Genomic DNA, 14,849 nt, shown 5'->3' on the forward strand with positions numbered 1-14,849 from the left:
TAAGCAGTAGTGGTGAACATGAGTTATAAATATTTGGATGCTTGTTTTATTAGAAGACCCTCTAATATTTTGGTAGTAAGTGCATGGGCCTATAGGCAGATAATCTTACACAGAATTTTTTGTTTGTTTTAGGTACACTAATAACAATCCAGGGCAGAATCTTCACTGATGTCTATGGAAGCAATACTGCACTAAGCTCAAATGGGAAACATGTTAGGATTTTGAGGTAAATTATCGATGTGGAAACATATTCTTATAACTTACTGACCTGATTTGGTATTCCAAAAATAATGGGTCAAATTATATTAAAAACCACTTCAATGGAATTAACCAGTTATTTTTTTCAGCCATATTGTAGGAAGAAAAATAGACTGTTGGATGATGCATTGACATGGAAACATCATTCATTTTCTGTGATGGATTTTAGTAATAAAACGCACGTGGAGGCAAGGGCCAGAGCAATTGAGTTAAAGTCACAGAACTTTATTACTAGGGAATTTTGTTACTTAATCTGACTGCCTCATTTTGCACACGTAAAAAACCCCAAAACAAAAAAAAAACCTCTGAATCCTAAGGTCCAAAGCTTAGTTAGGGTCAGGAGGAGAACCCAAGTCTGCTAACATGCAATTTGGCAACTCTTCTACTGCACCGTGCTTTACAGGAGAGTGCCAAGGCTACAAACCATCACTAACATTAACAGGCTTGAGTGTGAATCCTGGTTCCCCCGTTTGCCAACTCTGGACCAGTTGGTAGTACTGGCTAGTTATTTAACATAAAAATTGTCTACATTTTGGACTGAAAACTAGCATTTTGACTAGAGTTCTTCTGTAGCCTAGGTGGGGTGATCTCAGTCCTACCTTAAAAGACTGAAAGTCTGTTCATTTCCTGTAGACCGAAGTACAGAATCAGTATCATGCCTTTCAAGTGCTTCTTGCTAATTGAATACATACATAAAATGGATAAATGGATAAATTAAACAATTTAGACAGCACACATACATGTACATTTGCACATATAGTTTTGTAAAACATGCACTTTGAAAGGTTTTATTTACTAAATGAAATAAAGTTGATTTATCTGGCATTCTGTGAGGTATAACTCTCAATTAAATAATATTTGCATGAATCTATAATCTAGAAATATTCATATTGATTCCATATATAAGAAAGTAGCTATGAAATAGGGAAATAACTAGTTAACATTTTATATGGACAGTTTAGCTTAATTAAAGATTTTGTTTGCTACAATATAACTGAGTGTTAAGAATGGTTTATATTCTAATTCTTAGATGGGGCGTTCTAAGTCATTCTTACTGTCAAGAAATAGAAAGTTTAACTTTCAAAAAAGAGATTCCTTTTTCCCCTGACTGTAGCTAAAGTTTCTTCTGTTTAATACAAAGGAATGGATGGAAATTATGTCATAAAATCACATAATTGCAGTCAGCAGGCACCTCAGAGGTTGGGCTACCCAGCCTTCACCCTCTGGGAACCCTGAAATACTATGTATAAATGTAGAAAGAATTTCACACCTATTAATAGGAGGAGGGAAGACCTTAGACCTGCATTTATCTCATTTCTACCACATTAATTGTGACGGTAGGGCCCCGAGGCATTTCATTGTGCCTGAATTCCATTAACACAGAGCAGTGGACTAGTTACTGGCTCAGGAAGTCAGGACACCCCAGTGCTCAAGCTGCTTCTGCTACTCACAAGTCTTATCAATTCAGTCAAATCTCCAAATTCACACCAGGTGCAAATTATAGAGGACATGCAAATGTCTACAGTGACCTAGTGCCTACCAAGGAGATTTTGGTCTAAAAGATCAGATGAGAAAATATAAAAATATATGTATTTGAGGCCAAATAGTGTAGTATTACCATAGACAGGCAAACGCAGACCAATGTGGGAATTTAGGGATGTGGTTAGGAGCAAACAAGGAGCTGACTGTCTGGGTTTAAATTCTTGCTCTACCCCTTACTGGCCACAGGCTTGGGCAAGCTACTCAATTTTCCTGTCTCAGTCTCTTCATTTGTATAGTGAAAGGGCAATAGTTACCAGCTTATAAAAGGCTGCAAGGATTAACTGTGGTAATGCCTCTAAGTATCAGCTGCCAAAATTCTTATTTCGGCGCAGTGAGCCAGGAGATTTGAAGGAGAATATGAATCCACACATCTATAATGGGTGCAGTGATTCAGGTTACGTTCTTTATAAACCTAATGTAATGACCAAACAAAAGGATTTGTATGCAAAAGTATATTAAAAAGTTCAAAAAAGGGACATCTGTAATACTTGCAACAATAGAGAAAATTTTTTTAAAAAGTTCAAAATTCTGTGCAAACAGAAGCTTTTATATTTTAAGTTCAAGTTTGTGTCCAGCCTTATTTTGAGTCTGGGATTTGCTGCCACAGAAGCTGCTTCGTTTATGATGGTGATGCAAACGATAGGATAGTAGTCAGTCACCTGCAGGCCTCCAGCAGCATCAGGTTCTATCAGCCTTCAGGCCCTAGACTGACCTAACCAGCTGCAGAAATGCAAAGACAGATGTTCTGCCTCCAGCCTTACCCTGCCCCCTCTCAGCTTCTTCCCCTTTCAACCTCACTGATGCCCTTAGACTTTCTTTTCTTCCTGATTAGTCTGTGGGGCCTCTGTTGTGGACCTTGTTTAATTCCTGTCGTATGAAACTTACTACAAAATTGTTTTGTATTTGAGTTCATTGAACTTCAGATGGAAGAATCCCCTTTATCTGTTTCTATGTTTTATATTCCCATAGTGCTTATCACTCACTAACCCACCAAATATATTCTTTTTTTAAAAATTTTTAAAAAATTTATCTTCATTATTGAAAGTATTACAGATGCCCCCTCTTTCCTCCCCATTGATCCCCTCCGCCCAAATCTGCCCCACCCCAGGCCTTTTCCATACTATTGTCAGAGTCCATGGGTTATGCATCTATGCGTATAGGTTCTTTCATTAATCTCTCCCCACCCACTCCCCCATCCCCACCTTCCCTCTGAGATCTCTCAGTCCGTCCCGTGCTTCTGTGTCCCCGGATTTCAAATATGTGCTGCTAATCATCTTTATAATCAGCCTCCCCAGTTAGAATGTCAGTCCCACAAGGGCAGGGATCTTTGTTTTTTCCACCGTTGTATTCCAGGACCTAGAGCAAAAACTGCAGCCTAATAGGTGTTCAATGAATGTTTGTCAAATGAATAAGTGATGAATAATGAGTGATTGAGAGAAAAAATATAAGGTGGCATTGAGTTGGTGAGAGGAGAGCATTTTGAAACAGTTTATTAAATATATTCTTTTCTAATAAAATATTTATACAGAGTGTATATTGGAGGAATGCCCTGTGAGCTTCTTATACCACAGTCTGATAATTTGTAAGTAATTCAAATAATTTTCTTTAGAAAAATAAATAGTAAATATAAACATACTAAGTTTAAAGAGTAATTTCTAGCAATACACCATAGCTGAATGCTTTATAAGACAGTATAAATTATAATATTTTATAGTAAATTAGCGAGAATTTTTATACTTTGATATTACCTGATATCCCTCATTGTCTCCAGTATAGTATGATATTATTTAGATTATTTAGATTATTATGAGAAAGATGTTTTGAGAAATATTTCTTATCAAATGTTTCACTTGGTAGTATTTTAAACTTTAAGAGGAACATCGATAGGGATAGTAAAATTAAATTACAAAGTATTTTATTGTTCAATGAAGTTTTATTCAAATATCTTCAACCAAAGCCAGGAAATACTTTAATTTCACAGAAATTATTTTTGTAGCAACGGTTTCTATCTGGATACTTATTCTGAAATTCATAAGATGTTTTTAAGGGAGAGACAATATTTTAACATTTCAATGTCAATGTAAGCCTTGAAATTAACATATATATTTTACTAGGTATGGTTTAAAACTAGACCATCCCAGTGGAGACATGGGCTCTATGATCTGTAAGACGACTGGAACTTACATTGGTAAATGTCGAGCACTCTATATCTCAGAAATGCCTGACTCTGTCTCCTTGTTTGGTACTCTCCTGCCACATCAACTGTTGATTACATACTGGCCTTTCCTCTTGTCCTTGGCTTCTTCTCAGTTCCATGTAAGCATGTATGAATTACCTTTTTCCTAAGGCTTACATTTAAGGCAAGCTTCCTCAGATTTCTTTTTTTCTTCTTTGGTCATCCAGAAGATTTCATGACAAACTTAGCCATTTCACTGTGGCTCTTCTATACACATAAACCTTTTAGCCCTGAATGAGCTTCACCCCCATGTCTCAGGCCCTTTGCAAGCTTCCCAACCTGAGAAGTTCAGATAAAATGTCTTGTCTTCAAAAAAAGCCTTCCCTAATCTAACTGGCTTCCATTCTCAAAGCTCACGCTCCTTTTTCTTGATAGCTTTGTCACAATTGGTAGTCGTCTGATTGTGTCATTGTTCTGGACTGGCTGCCCCCTCCACTAGGCAAGATGCTCTTGGGTGAAGAGCAGACTGTGTGCTCACCCTCCGTCTCTCAACCCCTGGCAGAGTCTCTGACCCAACTAAACAGCTGTTGAAAGGATGGAAGAAATTTGGGGTCAATATGGTTACATATATGTTCTTTCATTACTCTTCATTTATTATTATATTTGTCAGGGTTTTCTAACTTTAACGTTGAAACAGCTTATGTACATATTAAAATACTGTAGTCGGCACTTCTTTAAGATAGTTCTGTTGTCATTTCTTTGAGGATTGATAGATGGTTGTATAATTACAGTTTTAATTTTAAATTCCTTTGCTTTTAAATCAGCTTTATAATATATAGTTACTGTTCTCCTATGATTGGGATTTTAATTGATTGTGTATTTTAATTAATTCCAGGTCATCACAATGTCAGCTTCATCTTGGATAGTGATTATGGAAGGTAGGTCATTTTGTAAATAATAGTTTTCATAATTGATTAAACTGGGTAAATAAAATAAGAGTATATTTACTTTGTGTTATAGATCCAGAGATTAAAAAATTAATCACTTTCTTCCCACAAATTAATATTTAAGGGGTCTGTAACTCCCTTTCCCTCGTAATTCTCTACCATGGCAGGATCACCCTACTCCTGGATGCATTTGCAAATGTGTGGAGACATTTTTTGACTGTCACAGTAACTGGGGCATGCTAATGACCTTTTATGGACAGGACCAGGATGTGCCAAGCCTAAATGAATTATTCTGCCCAAAATGTCATAGCGTCTTCCATTGAGAAAATGAGCCAGTTAGCAGAAATCCAGATAAATCACATTATTTACCCGTCAAATGTAATATAGCTATAGTAGATCAATAATAGAATAGGTCTATTGATTTCATTGTTGTCTCTGATGAGAGACTCAAGGATTAGAAGTTTGAAAAGAATAGTAATGTTACAACCAAAGTAGGTGTTATACCTGGTTAATGCTCACAGACTGCATGAGAAGGGTGATATTTGTTCCCTGCATGCTTGGAACTGCAGTTGAGTTGGTAAGACCAAATCCATTATCATAGTATTTTGGGATCATCTAGTTCTAGACATCTTGATGCAATAGGTTTGTAACACAGTGATGCCTGGGCTGGCCACTTTATTATAGAACAATGTAGGTTGGACCAGAACCATGAAGAATGTTGTAATTTAAAAACAAACCACAGTAGATAATATATAAATGGTACTAAGATTTACCTTTGTGACTTACAGGGGGCAAATGACTTAGAGTCCCATGAGTTAACTCTCATTTTCTTCAAGGACACGCCATATTTACATATAACTTGATAAGACAGGACAATAGTAGTTTATTGAAAATATTAGAAAACCATGTTAGATGCAATAATTATTGAATTTTAAATGATTCCTTGAAATATATATCATTCTTTTAAGTTCTCAATGTCATCTCCACGTGAGAAAAATGAATTCTTATTTCTGAGACTATAGGAAAGCTATTAATTGCCAACTCCATCATGTCTCTCAGAGAAATAATTATCCAAAAGTAGAAGGTGTGAGTGATCAAGATTGAATGTGATTGTTAAGTATACATAAATCAATATGATGCATTAACATTCCCCCAAAATTTCGATTTAAAAAAGCCAGCAAATTTTCACATAATACAGGAAAATACTGCATAAAATTGTTGGCTCTGTGATCTTGACTTAAAATTTTTAAAAAATATATTTCATTGATTTCAGAGAGAGGAAGGGAGAGGGAGAGAGAAACAGAATCATCAATGATGAGAGAGAGTCATTGGTCAGCTGCCTCCTGCACACCCCCTGCTGGGGATCAAGCCTGAAACCTGGGCATGTGCCTTGGTGGGAATCGAACCTGGATCTCCTGGATCATTGGTCGATGCAGAACCGCTGAGCCACACCTAGTGGGCTAATTTTTTTAAAGCAAATTGCTGTCTTTTTTCTTGTCTCAGAATTGATGAAATTGTGTTTCTATATAAAATAATCTTAGGAATTTAAGAAAACTTAAAAATATATTTACTACATGAAAGCCTATTTTTAAGATTATATGGGGCTTTTTAAAATGTTAAACCATTTTATAAATTACAAAATGTGTGTTTTGCAAATTTTCAGGGGCATTTCTGAATATCAAATGAACCAATTAAAGACCACCATAGCCTCCATTCTGTGTTTCTTTTAATAGCCAACCTTCTTTCCTCTATTACCCAAGTTCAAACAACAGCTGTTCCAAACTGATAAGGTTCAGATGAGGCTGCCTTAATTGAGAAATGCCTAGTCATTATCAGTGAATTAGGGAAAATCACCTCAGTGTCATACCAAATAAATTACATTCCAATTTTATATCAGGAGGCAATTTCCCCGCCAACGTAAGAAGCAGAGTTAATTTCTCTGGTGCAGGATCTGCCCACAGGCAATATTGTTGGAACTAGCATCATTTTGGATCCTTTGGAAATCAACTGAAAGGTTTATAACATAAAAATACAAAATCCAGTATGTACTTCTTAAATAACTAATTTAGCATCAGATACTTCCAGGGACTCTTTAGTGTTCAAATGCACATTAAAATGCCTGGGTTAGATTTAAAGGAAGCTAACTGTTGGTCTCAACCGTGAGGTTTGTGTTACCCTATTAGATTTTAATTCATTGTGTTCTGGTTAATTTGATGAATGGGTATGAGTCTTAACATTTGAATTTTGTAGCTTTTCTAATTGTGAAGTTCATTGAGGTAATCAGGGAACAGCATTTAATTTCTAGGATCAGATTCTTTTCCTTCCCACACCTTCATGCTTAACTCTGGGTCACTGTTGTTAACTTGCTCCAGTCCATTTGTACTCTCGTGTAGCTCAGTGGGTCCGCTGCGGGGGTTCTGGGCGCCTACTGCCTGGATTCACATTCCCTTTCTGCCACTTACTGCCTTGCTGATCTAGTGTAGGATACGTAAACTCACTGAGTTTTGCCTACCTTGTAGGTTGATGTAAGGGTTAAATGACACAATAAATTAAAATATTTTTAAAAAATCTTAACTGCTTAAATCTCTTAGCATGATATGATACCTGGTAAGTGTTTAATAATATTAGTTATTGTAACACCAAATGGGTTATGAGAGAGAGTGGGGGCTCCAGCGGAAATGCCTAGCCTTCATAAAAGTTAATCTTCCTGTTTTTTATGGGGATATAAAATTTTACATAATTGGGTTATAATTTACATATACTAAAATGCACATATTTTAGGGGTACAGTTCAGTAAGCCCTGACAAATGGACATTTGTGCAGTACTTGTATACTTCTATAGTTGTGTAATCAAAGGTTAAATCAAGATACAAAACCTAACCTTCCCAAAAAATTCTGTCTAGCTCCTTTGTAAATTATAACATGATTATATTATTAATAAATAAATAATAATATTTTCCTAAAATAAAGTTTATATTTAAAGTAAGAGTTTTTGAACTTTTTTTTTTAAACAGGAGTTTTCCACAAAAAATGGCATATTTTGTTTCTTCTCTGAATAAAATTTCAATGTTTCAAACATATGCAGGTATGTGACCCTTCACTGTGTGTGTGTGAGAAGAGAGAGAGAGAGCTGTCTATATTTCATTTCATTCAAAGACAATACTGACTTAAGGTGTACCATATTATTTTACATACTTCTACGAAGGAAAACCACCTGACATGGGGAGTCTCATAGGAAGCCCTGTCATTAAATTAGGACCCTGAAGACTGCATTCCTAGCGTAAGGTTGACTGGAAAAGAGGCCCATCCCATGCAAAGAGACAGAAGGGAAACTTGCATGTCTCGAGGTTGGCTGCTGGTTGCAGGAGGAAAAAAATTTCTGCTGTCAGTTTAAGGCACAAGCCAGATATATGCTCTGAGTATGTCCAAAGGAATCCTCAAGCAGATTATAATTTATTTTAATTTACACAGGTCTCAGGTTGGCAGTACTCCTAGGAGAGTGTCAGAAGCAAATACAAGTCTTCTCGAAAGAATTATACTTCACTCCAGCTCAGGAGTGATGGAATTGGCGTATTCAGATTTCATAGGTGTTCAATGCGAAAGAAATGTGCCTTGGAATCAATCCAATATGATATACCTTAGATTTTTTATGAAAATTTATTTAACGTGAAGCTCATATGTGAAACTACACAGAGCTTTGACAGAACTAATAAGAATAAATTTTAATAAGAATCTACCATATGTCATGCACTGAGCTCTTTTATCAATATAGCTAAAACTTTTATATTTAAAGCCACAGGAATTCTAATCGTAGTTAACATATTACTATATAAGAAAAATATAAAATTTATTCTTTTTTTTTTTTAATATATCTTTATTGATTTCAGAGAGAGGAAAGGAGAGGGAGAGAGAGAGACAGAAACATCAATGATGAGAGAGTCATTGATCGAGCCCACAACCCGGGCATGTGCCCTGACGGGGAATCGAACCCCAATCGCCTGGATCCTAGGTCGACGCTCAACCGCTGAGCCACGCCGGCCGGGCTAAAATTTATTCTTCAAGAGCATAGGGGAGATGAGGCTATTCTCCTGCCTTCCGGTGTTTTCTTTTGGAACCAAACACCTATGCTCAGCCCAGGTCTTTTTTACTCCCTGGGTCCTTCCATTACCAGCATCTCCTTAGCTTCAGTCTCCACAAAAGCCTGGTCCCCAGGAGGTGTAGGTCTCTAGGAAGACCATGTTTATTATCCTCTTCAAGGTTGCATCAGAGACAAAATAACAAAATATCTAATTCATTTTTTTGGTAAGGCAAAACCTACACTGTACTAAGTGCTATGGCTAGCGAATTTAGAAAAAATTTTAAAAGCAGGCATTTGGGTTTATGTGTAATATTTATGACATTTCCCTCCCCCTCCCCAGAGGTCACTATGATTTCACCTTCACGAGGAAGCATTCAAGGCGGCACCACGCTGACAATCAGCGGACGGTTCTTTGATCAGACAGATCTCCCAGTCAGAGTTCTAGTTGGAGGTATTTTTCACCATTTTTAATCTATTGCTTTATAAGAACAAATTCTGCCTTTTCTTTAATAACTTGTAAGAAGAATAATAGTCCTTTCTCAGTTAATGTCTTAAATTTGAAGCTGGGTATTTTCACATGGGCATTTGGTTCTGGGTCTCAGTGCGTCTCCCACTGCACCTTTGCAGCCTTACGTGACCAGGACTTGGGCCCTGAGGTCGGTACCAAATGGCATTGTGTGGTGGCATTGTGGCTGCCATCGACAAATTCCTTGCCACACTTACCAACACGCCTACCCTCTGTTTAATGAATTCTTAAATGTCATTCTTGAACTGTTGTTCCTTTTCAATGGGTTGGCTAATTATGAATAAATTTAAAGTCATATTTGGGGATCCTCTCCTCATCCCGTTCTCAGATACTGTGCCTTGTCTGGACATCAGTAATTACTGATGATACTGGCCTCGGAAAGAGCATTAATTGATATGCTGTGTAGTCACAAATGTACAAAGGGATTGGTTCTTTGGTTATGCATCACTTTAATGTATCTAGTCTTGATCTCTTCAAAAGTAGGGAGCTATGCAGCTCAAAAGGGAGATCGGGGTGATTATAATAATGGGGATTTTCCCACTTAGTCATAGTGACCTAGGCTGCCTTGATGAGCAGGGGAAAGGATGTCTGCTGTACTCCTGGCCCATACGTTTTCTGATACAGCCCTCTGCTCAGGCATTTTCTACTTTGAAGGAATTTTTCTCATAAGCCAGCCAAAATGTGATTTCAGGAAGACAAATTAATATAAAGCAACCTCATCTAACATTTATGCAATATCTTTCCCATCCCTATGAAGCCTTCTTGGTTACCTGTATAAATATTAAAATCTAGGCCACAGATTTTAAAGTTTTATATATGTTATTTTGATGTTTTAAATATAAATATGCTTTGAATATTAAAACCAGGGATATAAATTATTTTAAATTTATATAATCTATTATGTGATCTGATATTATACAATTGATAGGCAAATATAACATGTTAATTTTTATGATACTTCATTGCTGTTAATGTGACAACCATAACTTGACATTTTGAATCCTCAATAATTTCTTGAAAATAAGGTTTGAAAGTACCATTCACAAGTTATAATCCTTTTTGTTTTCATTTGAAGAACCGGGACCAAACCACAGTCTTTTTAACTCAAGAGGACTGAGATCATCTGCTTTTGTAAATTCTGACTATCATGCATTTATTCAGCTAATTTTCTTCAAGGCTCAAACTATAAGGCTTCACTTTGGAACCAGAAGTGAAATCTCATTATGACATAATTTTGTCAAATTTTTAATTTTGTTTTTCAGAAACTGTAAAATTTTCTCAGTCAGACTTGTGATATTTTGCCAAGAAAATGTGGTCATGTGGAAGTATGACAGTTAATGAATGATAAGCTTTAATGGAGAACATATAAAAGAAATGAAGGCCCCCAAACTTTGCCTCTTGCTTGTGCAACTTAGTTTTAGCTGGAAAAGTGCTTCAAGACAGGCTGATGTGATTTGCCTTCTGAAGCTCTGTAGTAATAGCTCTGTACCTTGCTCCTCTACAGGTCAAGCCTGTGATGTTTTGAATGTCACAGAAAACATTATATGTTGCAAGACATCCCCTAGGCCTGATACTCTCAGAACTGTACATCCAGGTAAGTTACCAGAAGAAATGGCCATTTCTGCATTTACTTAAGAAGATTTATTGATCTATATTATTAGTGTCCTTGTCCATTTGGGCTGCTATTACAGAATGCCATAAGACTAGATAGCTTATAAACAACAAACATTTATTTCTTATAGTTCTGGGCCCTGGGAAGTCCAGGATCCTGTTACTGGCAGGTTAGGTGTCTGGTGACAGCTGCTTGCTCATTGATGGCTCCTCCTCAGGGCTAAGGAGCTCAGTGGGGTCTCTTTTATGAAGGCACTAATCCCATTCATGAGGGCTCCACCCTTATGACCTAAGTAAGTACTTCCTTAAAGCCCTACTTCCTAATACCATTACATTGGGCATTAAGTTGCAGTATATGAATTTTAGGGAGACACAGTCAGCCTACAACAATTAGTAAAAAAAATTATTTGAACTTTTTAGAATTTGTAATTAGAATTATAATAAACTTTTTCCTAGTTTTTCTCTTTACACTTTCTGGAATAGGAAATATTTGTGTTAAAATAGCTGCATCAAGGCTGCACCAATGGAGGTAAACCTGACCTGAATCTCTTGGACAGTCTACTAAAACAGTCATCTCTGTTGATAGGATGCCATGCTGCCTTTATTTCAAATTAAATGATAATTACTAAATGTTGGTACAGGCTACAGGGAAATTTAAATCATGCCTTTTCCTCGTTAAAGAATAAATGGCAGAGTTTAATCCTTCCTTGTCCAGAATGATTTAGGAGCAACAGAATGAGAGAAACGGAACTCAGAATTCTTTTTAGACTTTCGCCTGTGACCCAGTGACCGTGCAGCTGATGGCCTTGGTACCTGCAGTCATTCCCCTGAGATTCTGTGCATGCGTTTGAGGGGCTGTGTAGCTATTCTTGTGTGTACAGTGAAATCGGTTTATAATTACATCAGTGGTTGGTATTTGAAGCCAAATAAACCCTGTTTACCAACCTCTTATATTTCCTTGTTTGAATGATATTAGGAAAATGACCAGTTTAAGCAAAGAATTTTGCCCGGCTGGGCATTGGTCAGTGGTTGAGCATCAACCTAGGATCCAGGTGGTCGGGGTTCGATTCCTGGTCAGGGCACATGCCCGGGTTGTGGGCTCGATCCCCAGTCAGGGGCGTGCAGGAGGCAGCCGATCAATGACTCATCACTGATGTTTCTACCTCTTTCCCTCTCCTTTCTTCTCTCTGAAATCAATAAAGATATATTTAAAAATAAATAAATAAATAAAAAAGAAAAGAATTTTGATATACTGATAACGTCAAAGAAAGTGGTATATATTATGGAATGAGGTACTCAAGCTTTTCTCCAAACAGACTCAGCAAAAAAGGAGTAGCCATTGTTTCCCACATCCAGACGCTGCACACGAGCTCGAGGCTGCTGGAGGGAGTCAGGAGCCTGATCGATGTTGTATTTGAAGGGAGGAATAAAAAGAATTCAATGGCTCCTTCTCTGCTGAGAAAAAACTTAATCATATGGTTTACGGCAAATGTAGCTACACCTTAATAAGAATATTCTCTCTCTGGTTCTGTCCAAAAAGGAGATGAAGTCCTTGAGCAGAAGTGATGTTAAAAAAAAGAAAAACTGACATCTTAAAGCCAAGAGTATCTGTTCTTTGATTGGTTATAAGCCATTAATTAATTTTTGTTACAGAGAATAATTAAGGCAAAGGTTTTGTGGTCAAATGGTCTGAACCTTGAAGTTTTTAGACTTAACTATATAAGCAACATCAGTCATATCATAGTGTTTTCTGTATTATATATGCAAAAATATATTACCTATATATTATATCTAATCCCCATAGCATCCATGAAAATAGTAGTATTACTCTCATTTTACATATGTGGAACCTGAGGTGCAGAGAAGTGAAGTAATAATAAATTGTAGACTTCTCAATAGCAATCTATCCTCTGGATACAGGTACGTGCAGTAATTGTTTTAATCACACACATGCTGTAAAAATATGAATTGAAATAGAACATCTATAACCACACCCAAATAGAAGGCCATTCAGACACCATATCAAAATTCTGATGACAGTCTTTTATTTTGTGTTCAGGTGGGAGAGGCCTTAAGCTTGAGGTATGGAATAATAGTCAGCCGGTGCATCTGGAAGAGGCACTCGAGTACAATGAAAAGACGCCAGGCTACATGGGTGCCCACTGGGTAGATTCCACCTCCTATGTTTGGCCCATGGAGCAGGACACATTTGTAGCACGCTTCAGTGGATTCTTGGTGGCTCCAGAGTCTGATGTTTATAGATTCTACATCAAAGGTGATGACCGTTACGCAATTTATTTCAGCCAGACTGGGCTTCCAGAAGATAAGGTAGGGGAGACAAAGGTAATCTTTGAAATTATTAAAATGATATGATAATCATTATATAAAAGGTATATCATTTATTGTAAACCAACACCAATCAATATATTAAAGAATTTATCAGACACATTTTTCGTGTGGGTGGATTCTCATGTGATATGAATGATAAAGTTGTTATAGAAAATCCATCACCTAAAATAAAACGCTCTCCCACATTTAAATTTTCTCTTCCATGGAAAAAACATGTGTTTCCTTTATAACTGAAATTTGTTTTTATTATGAAAGAATTATAACTACGACAGAAGAAATTTGGAAAAGAATAAAAATATATTACTGTACTTTTACTCAGTCATGAAATGAAAGTCTTTCATTTTCTTATCTCTCTTTTGTTCTTTATATAACTAGGATCATGCACCCAATTTCATAGTCCTCCTTTGTCTCATATTAGTATGTCAACATGTTATTAAATAATTTATATATAACACCACTTTAATGACTGAATAGTATGCTATTGCATGGGTTTACTCAGCTTAGATCACTCTTTCCATACTGGTAAGTCTCTTACTTTTAATTTTTATGACCGCAAATAATACCTTATCAAACATCTGTGTTCGTTAAATTATTCTAAATTATTTTAGATTATGTCCTTGGGACAATTTCATAAATGTGACACTATTAGATCAAATCAAAATAACATTTTAACTCAATATATATGGAAAGATTGCTTCTCAAACTGGACACATGAGTTTAAATTGCTCCCTGTGATATATGCATTCCAATTTTATCATAGCTTGCCAGTATGCTTCCTTCAAAAATGGTGTAGTCACTCCCAATGGGAACCCACATCCTAGCATACAGACCCACTTAGTGATCTTTGGCATCTTTCAGACATACTTTTAATGATCTCATTTGGATTAAATCCCTCAAAGTTCTCTGCAGAGCAAAATAATATTTGATTGACAGTCAAAACTATCCTCCTGCTACCTTTCTTTCTATTTTCTCTTGCAGTTCTAATTGTGGAAAAGCTATGGTTTGTGCAGTACATTTGTTTTAGTGGTGCTGATGTTAGTTAGGGTGGAAGGAATGAAGTAAGCTTTGACCATTTTTTAAAATTCCATTTAATCATGGATAACAGATCTTAGAAAAAAAATATGAAGTAGCTTCACATTTTTCTTTTCATAAAAGTCCTAAGCTAACAGAAATAAATAATAAGTGCTGAAGCAGTTTATTAATATTTCTTCTCTCTCCCTCTCTCCCTACCCCCTTCTCTCTCCCTTTCCTTTTGGGATAAGATGAGGATTGCATATCATTCTTCCAATGCCAACAGTTATTTTTCCAGTCCAACACAAAGATCCGATGACATTCATCTTCAGAAAGGAAAAGAGTAAGGTT

The 14,849-nt window shown here is 36.4% G+C and overlaps 1 protein-coding gene across 1 annotated transcript in view; it reads left to right on the forward strand.

Annotated features, from left to right (window-relative positions):
• The window catches only part of PKHD1L1 (PKHD1 like 1), a 101,905-nt gene that overhangs the window by 7,941 nt on the left and 79,115 nt on the right, over window positions 1–14,849 (forward strand). The window contains exons 6-14 of the mRNA XM_081116746.1: window positions 133–226; window positions 3,329–3,382; window positions 3,915–3,988; window positions 4,872–4,914; window positions 7,938–8,008; window positions 9,342–9,452; window positions 11,032–11,121; window positions 13,198–13,466; window positions 14,750–14,841. Coding sequence (XP_080972872.1) covers window positions 133–226; window positions 3,329–3,382; window positions 3,915–3,988; window positions 4,872–4,914; window positions 7,938–8,008; window positions 9,342–9,452; window positions 11,032–11,121; window positions 13,198–13,466; window positions 14,750–14,841 — 898 coding nt within the window. The remainder of the gene's footprint in view (window positions 1–132; window positions 227–3,328; window positions 3,383–3,914; window positions 3,989–4,871; window positions 4,915–7,937; window positions 8,009–9,341; window positions 9,453–11,031; window positions 11,122–13,197; window positions 13,467–14,749; window positions 14,842–14,849) is intronic.

The sequence above is a fragment of the Miniopterus schreibersii genome (genome assembly GCF_964146895.1).
Source record: "Miniopterus schreibersii genome assembly, chromosome: 17".
Taxonomy (NCBI): Eukaryota; Metazoa; Chordata; class Mammalia; order Chiroptera; family Miniopteridae; genus Miniopterus; species Miniopterus schreibersii.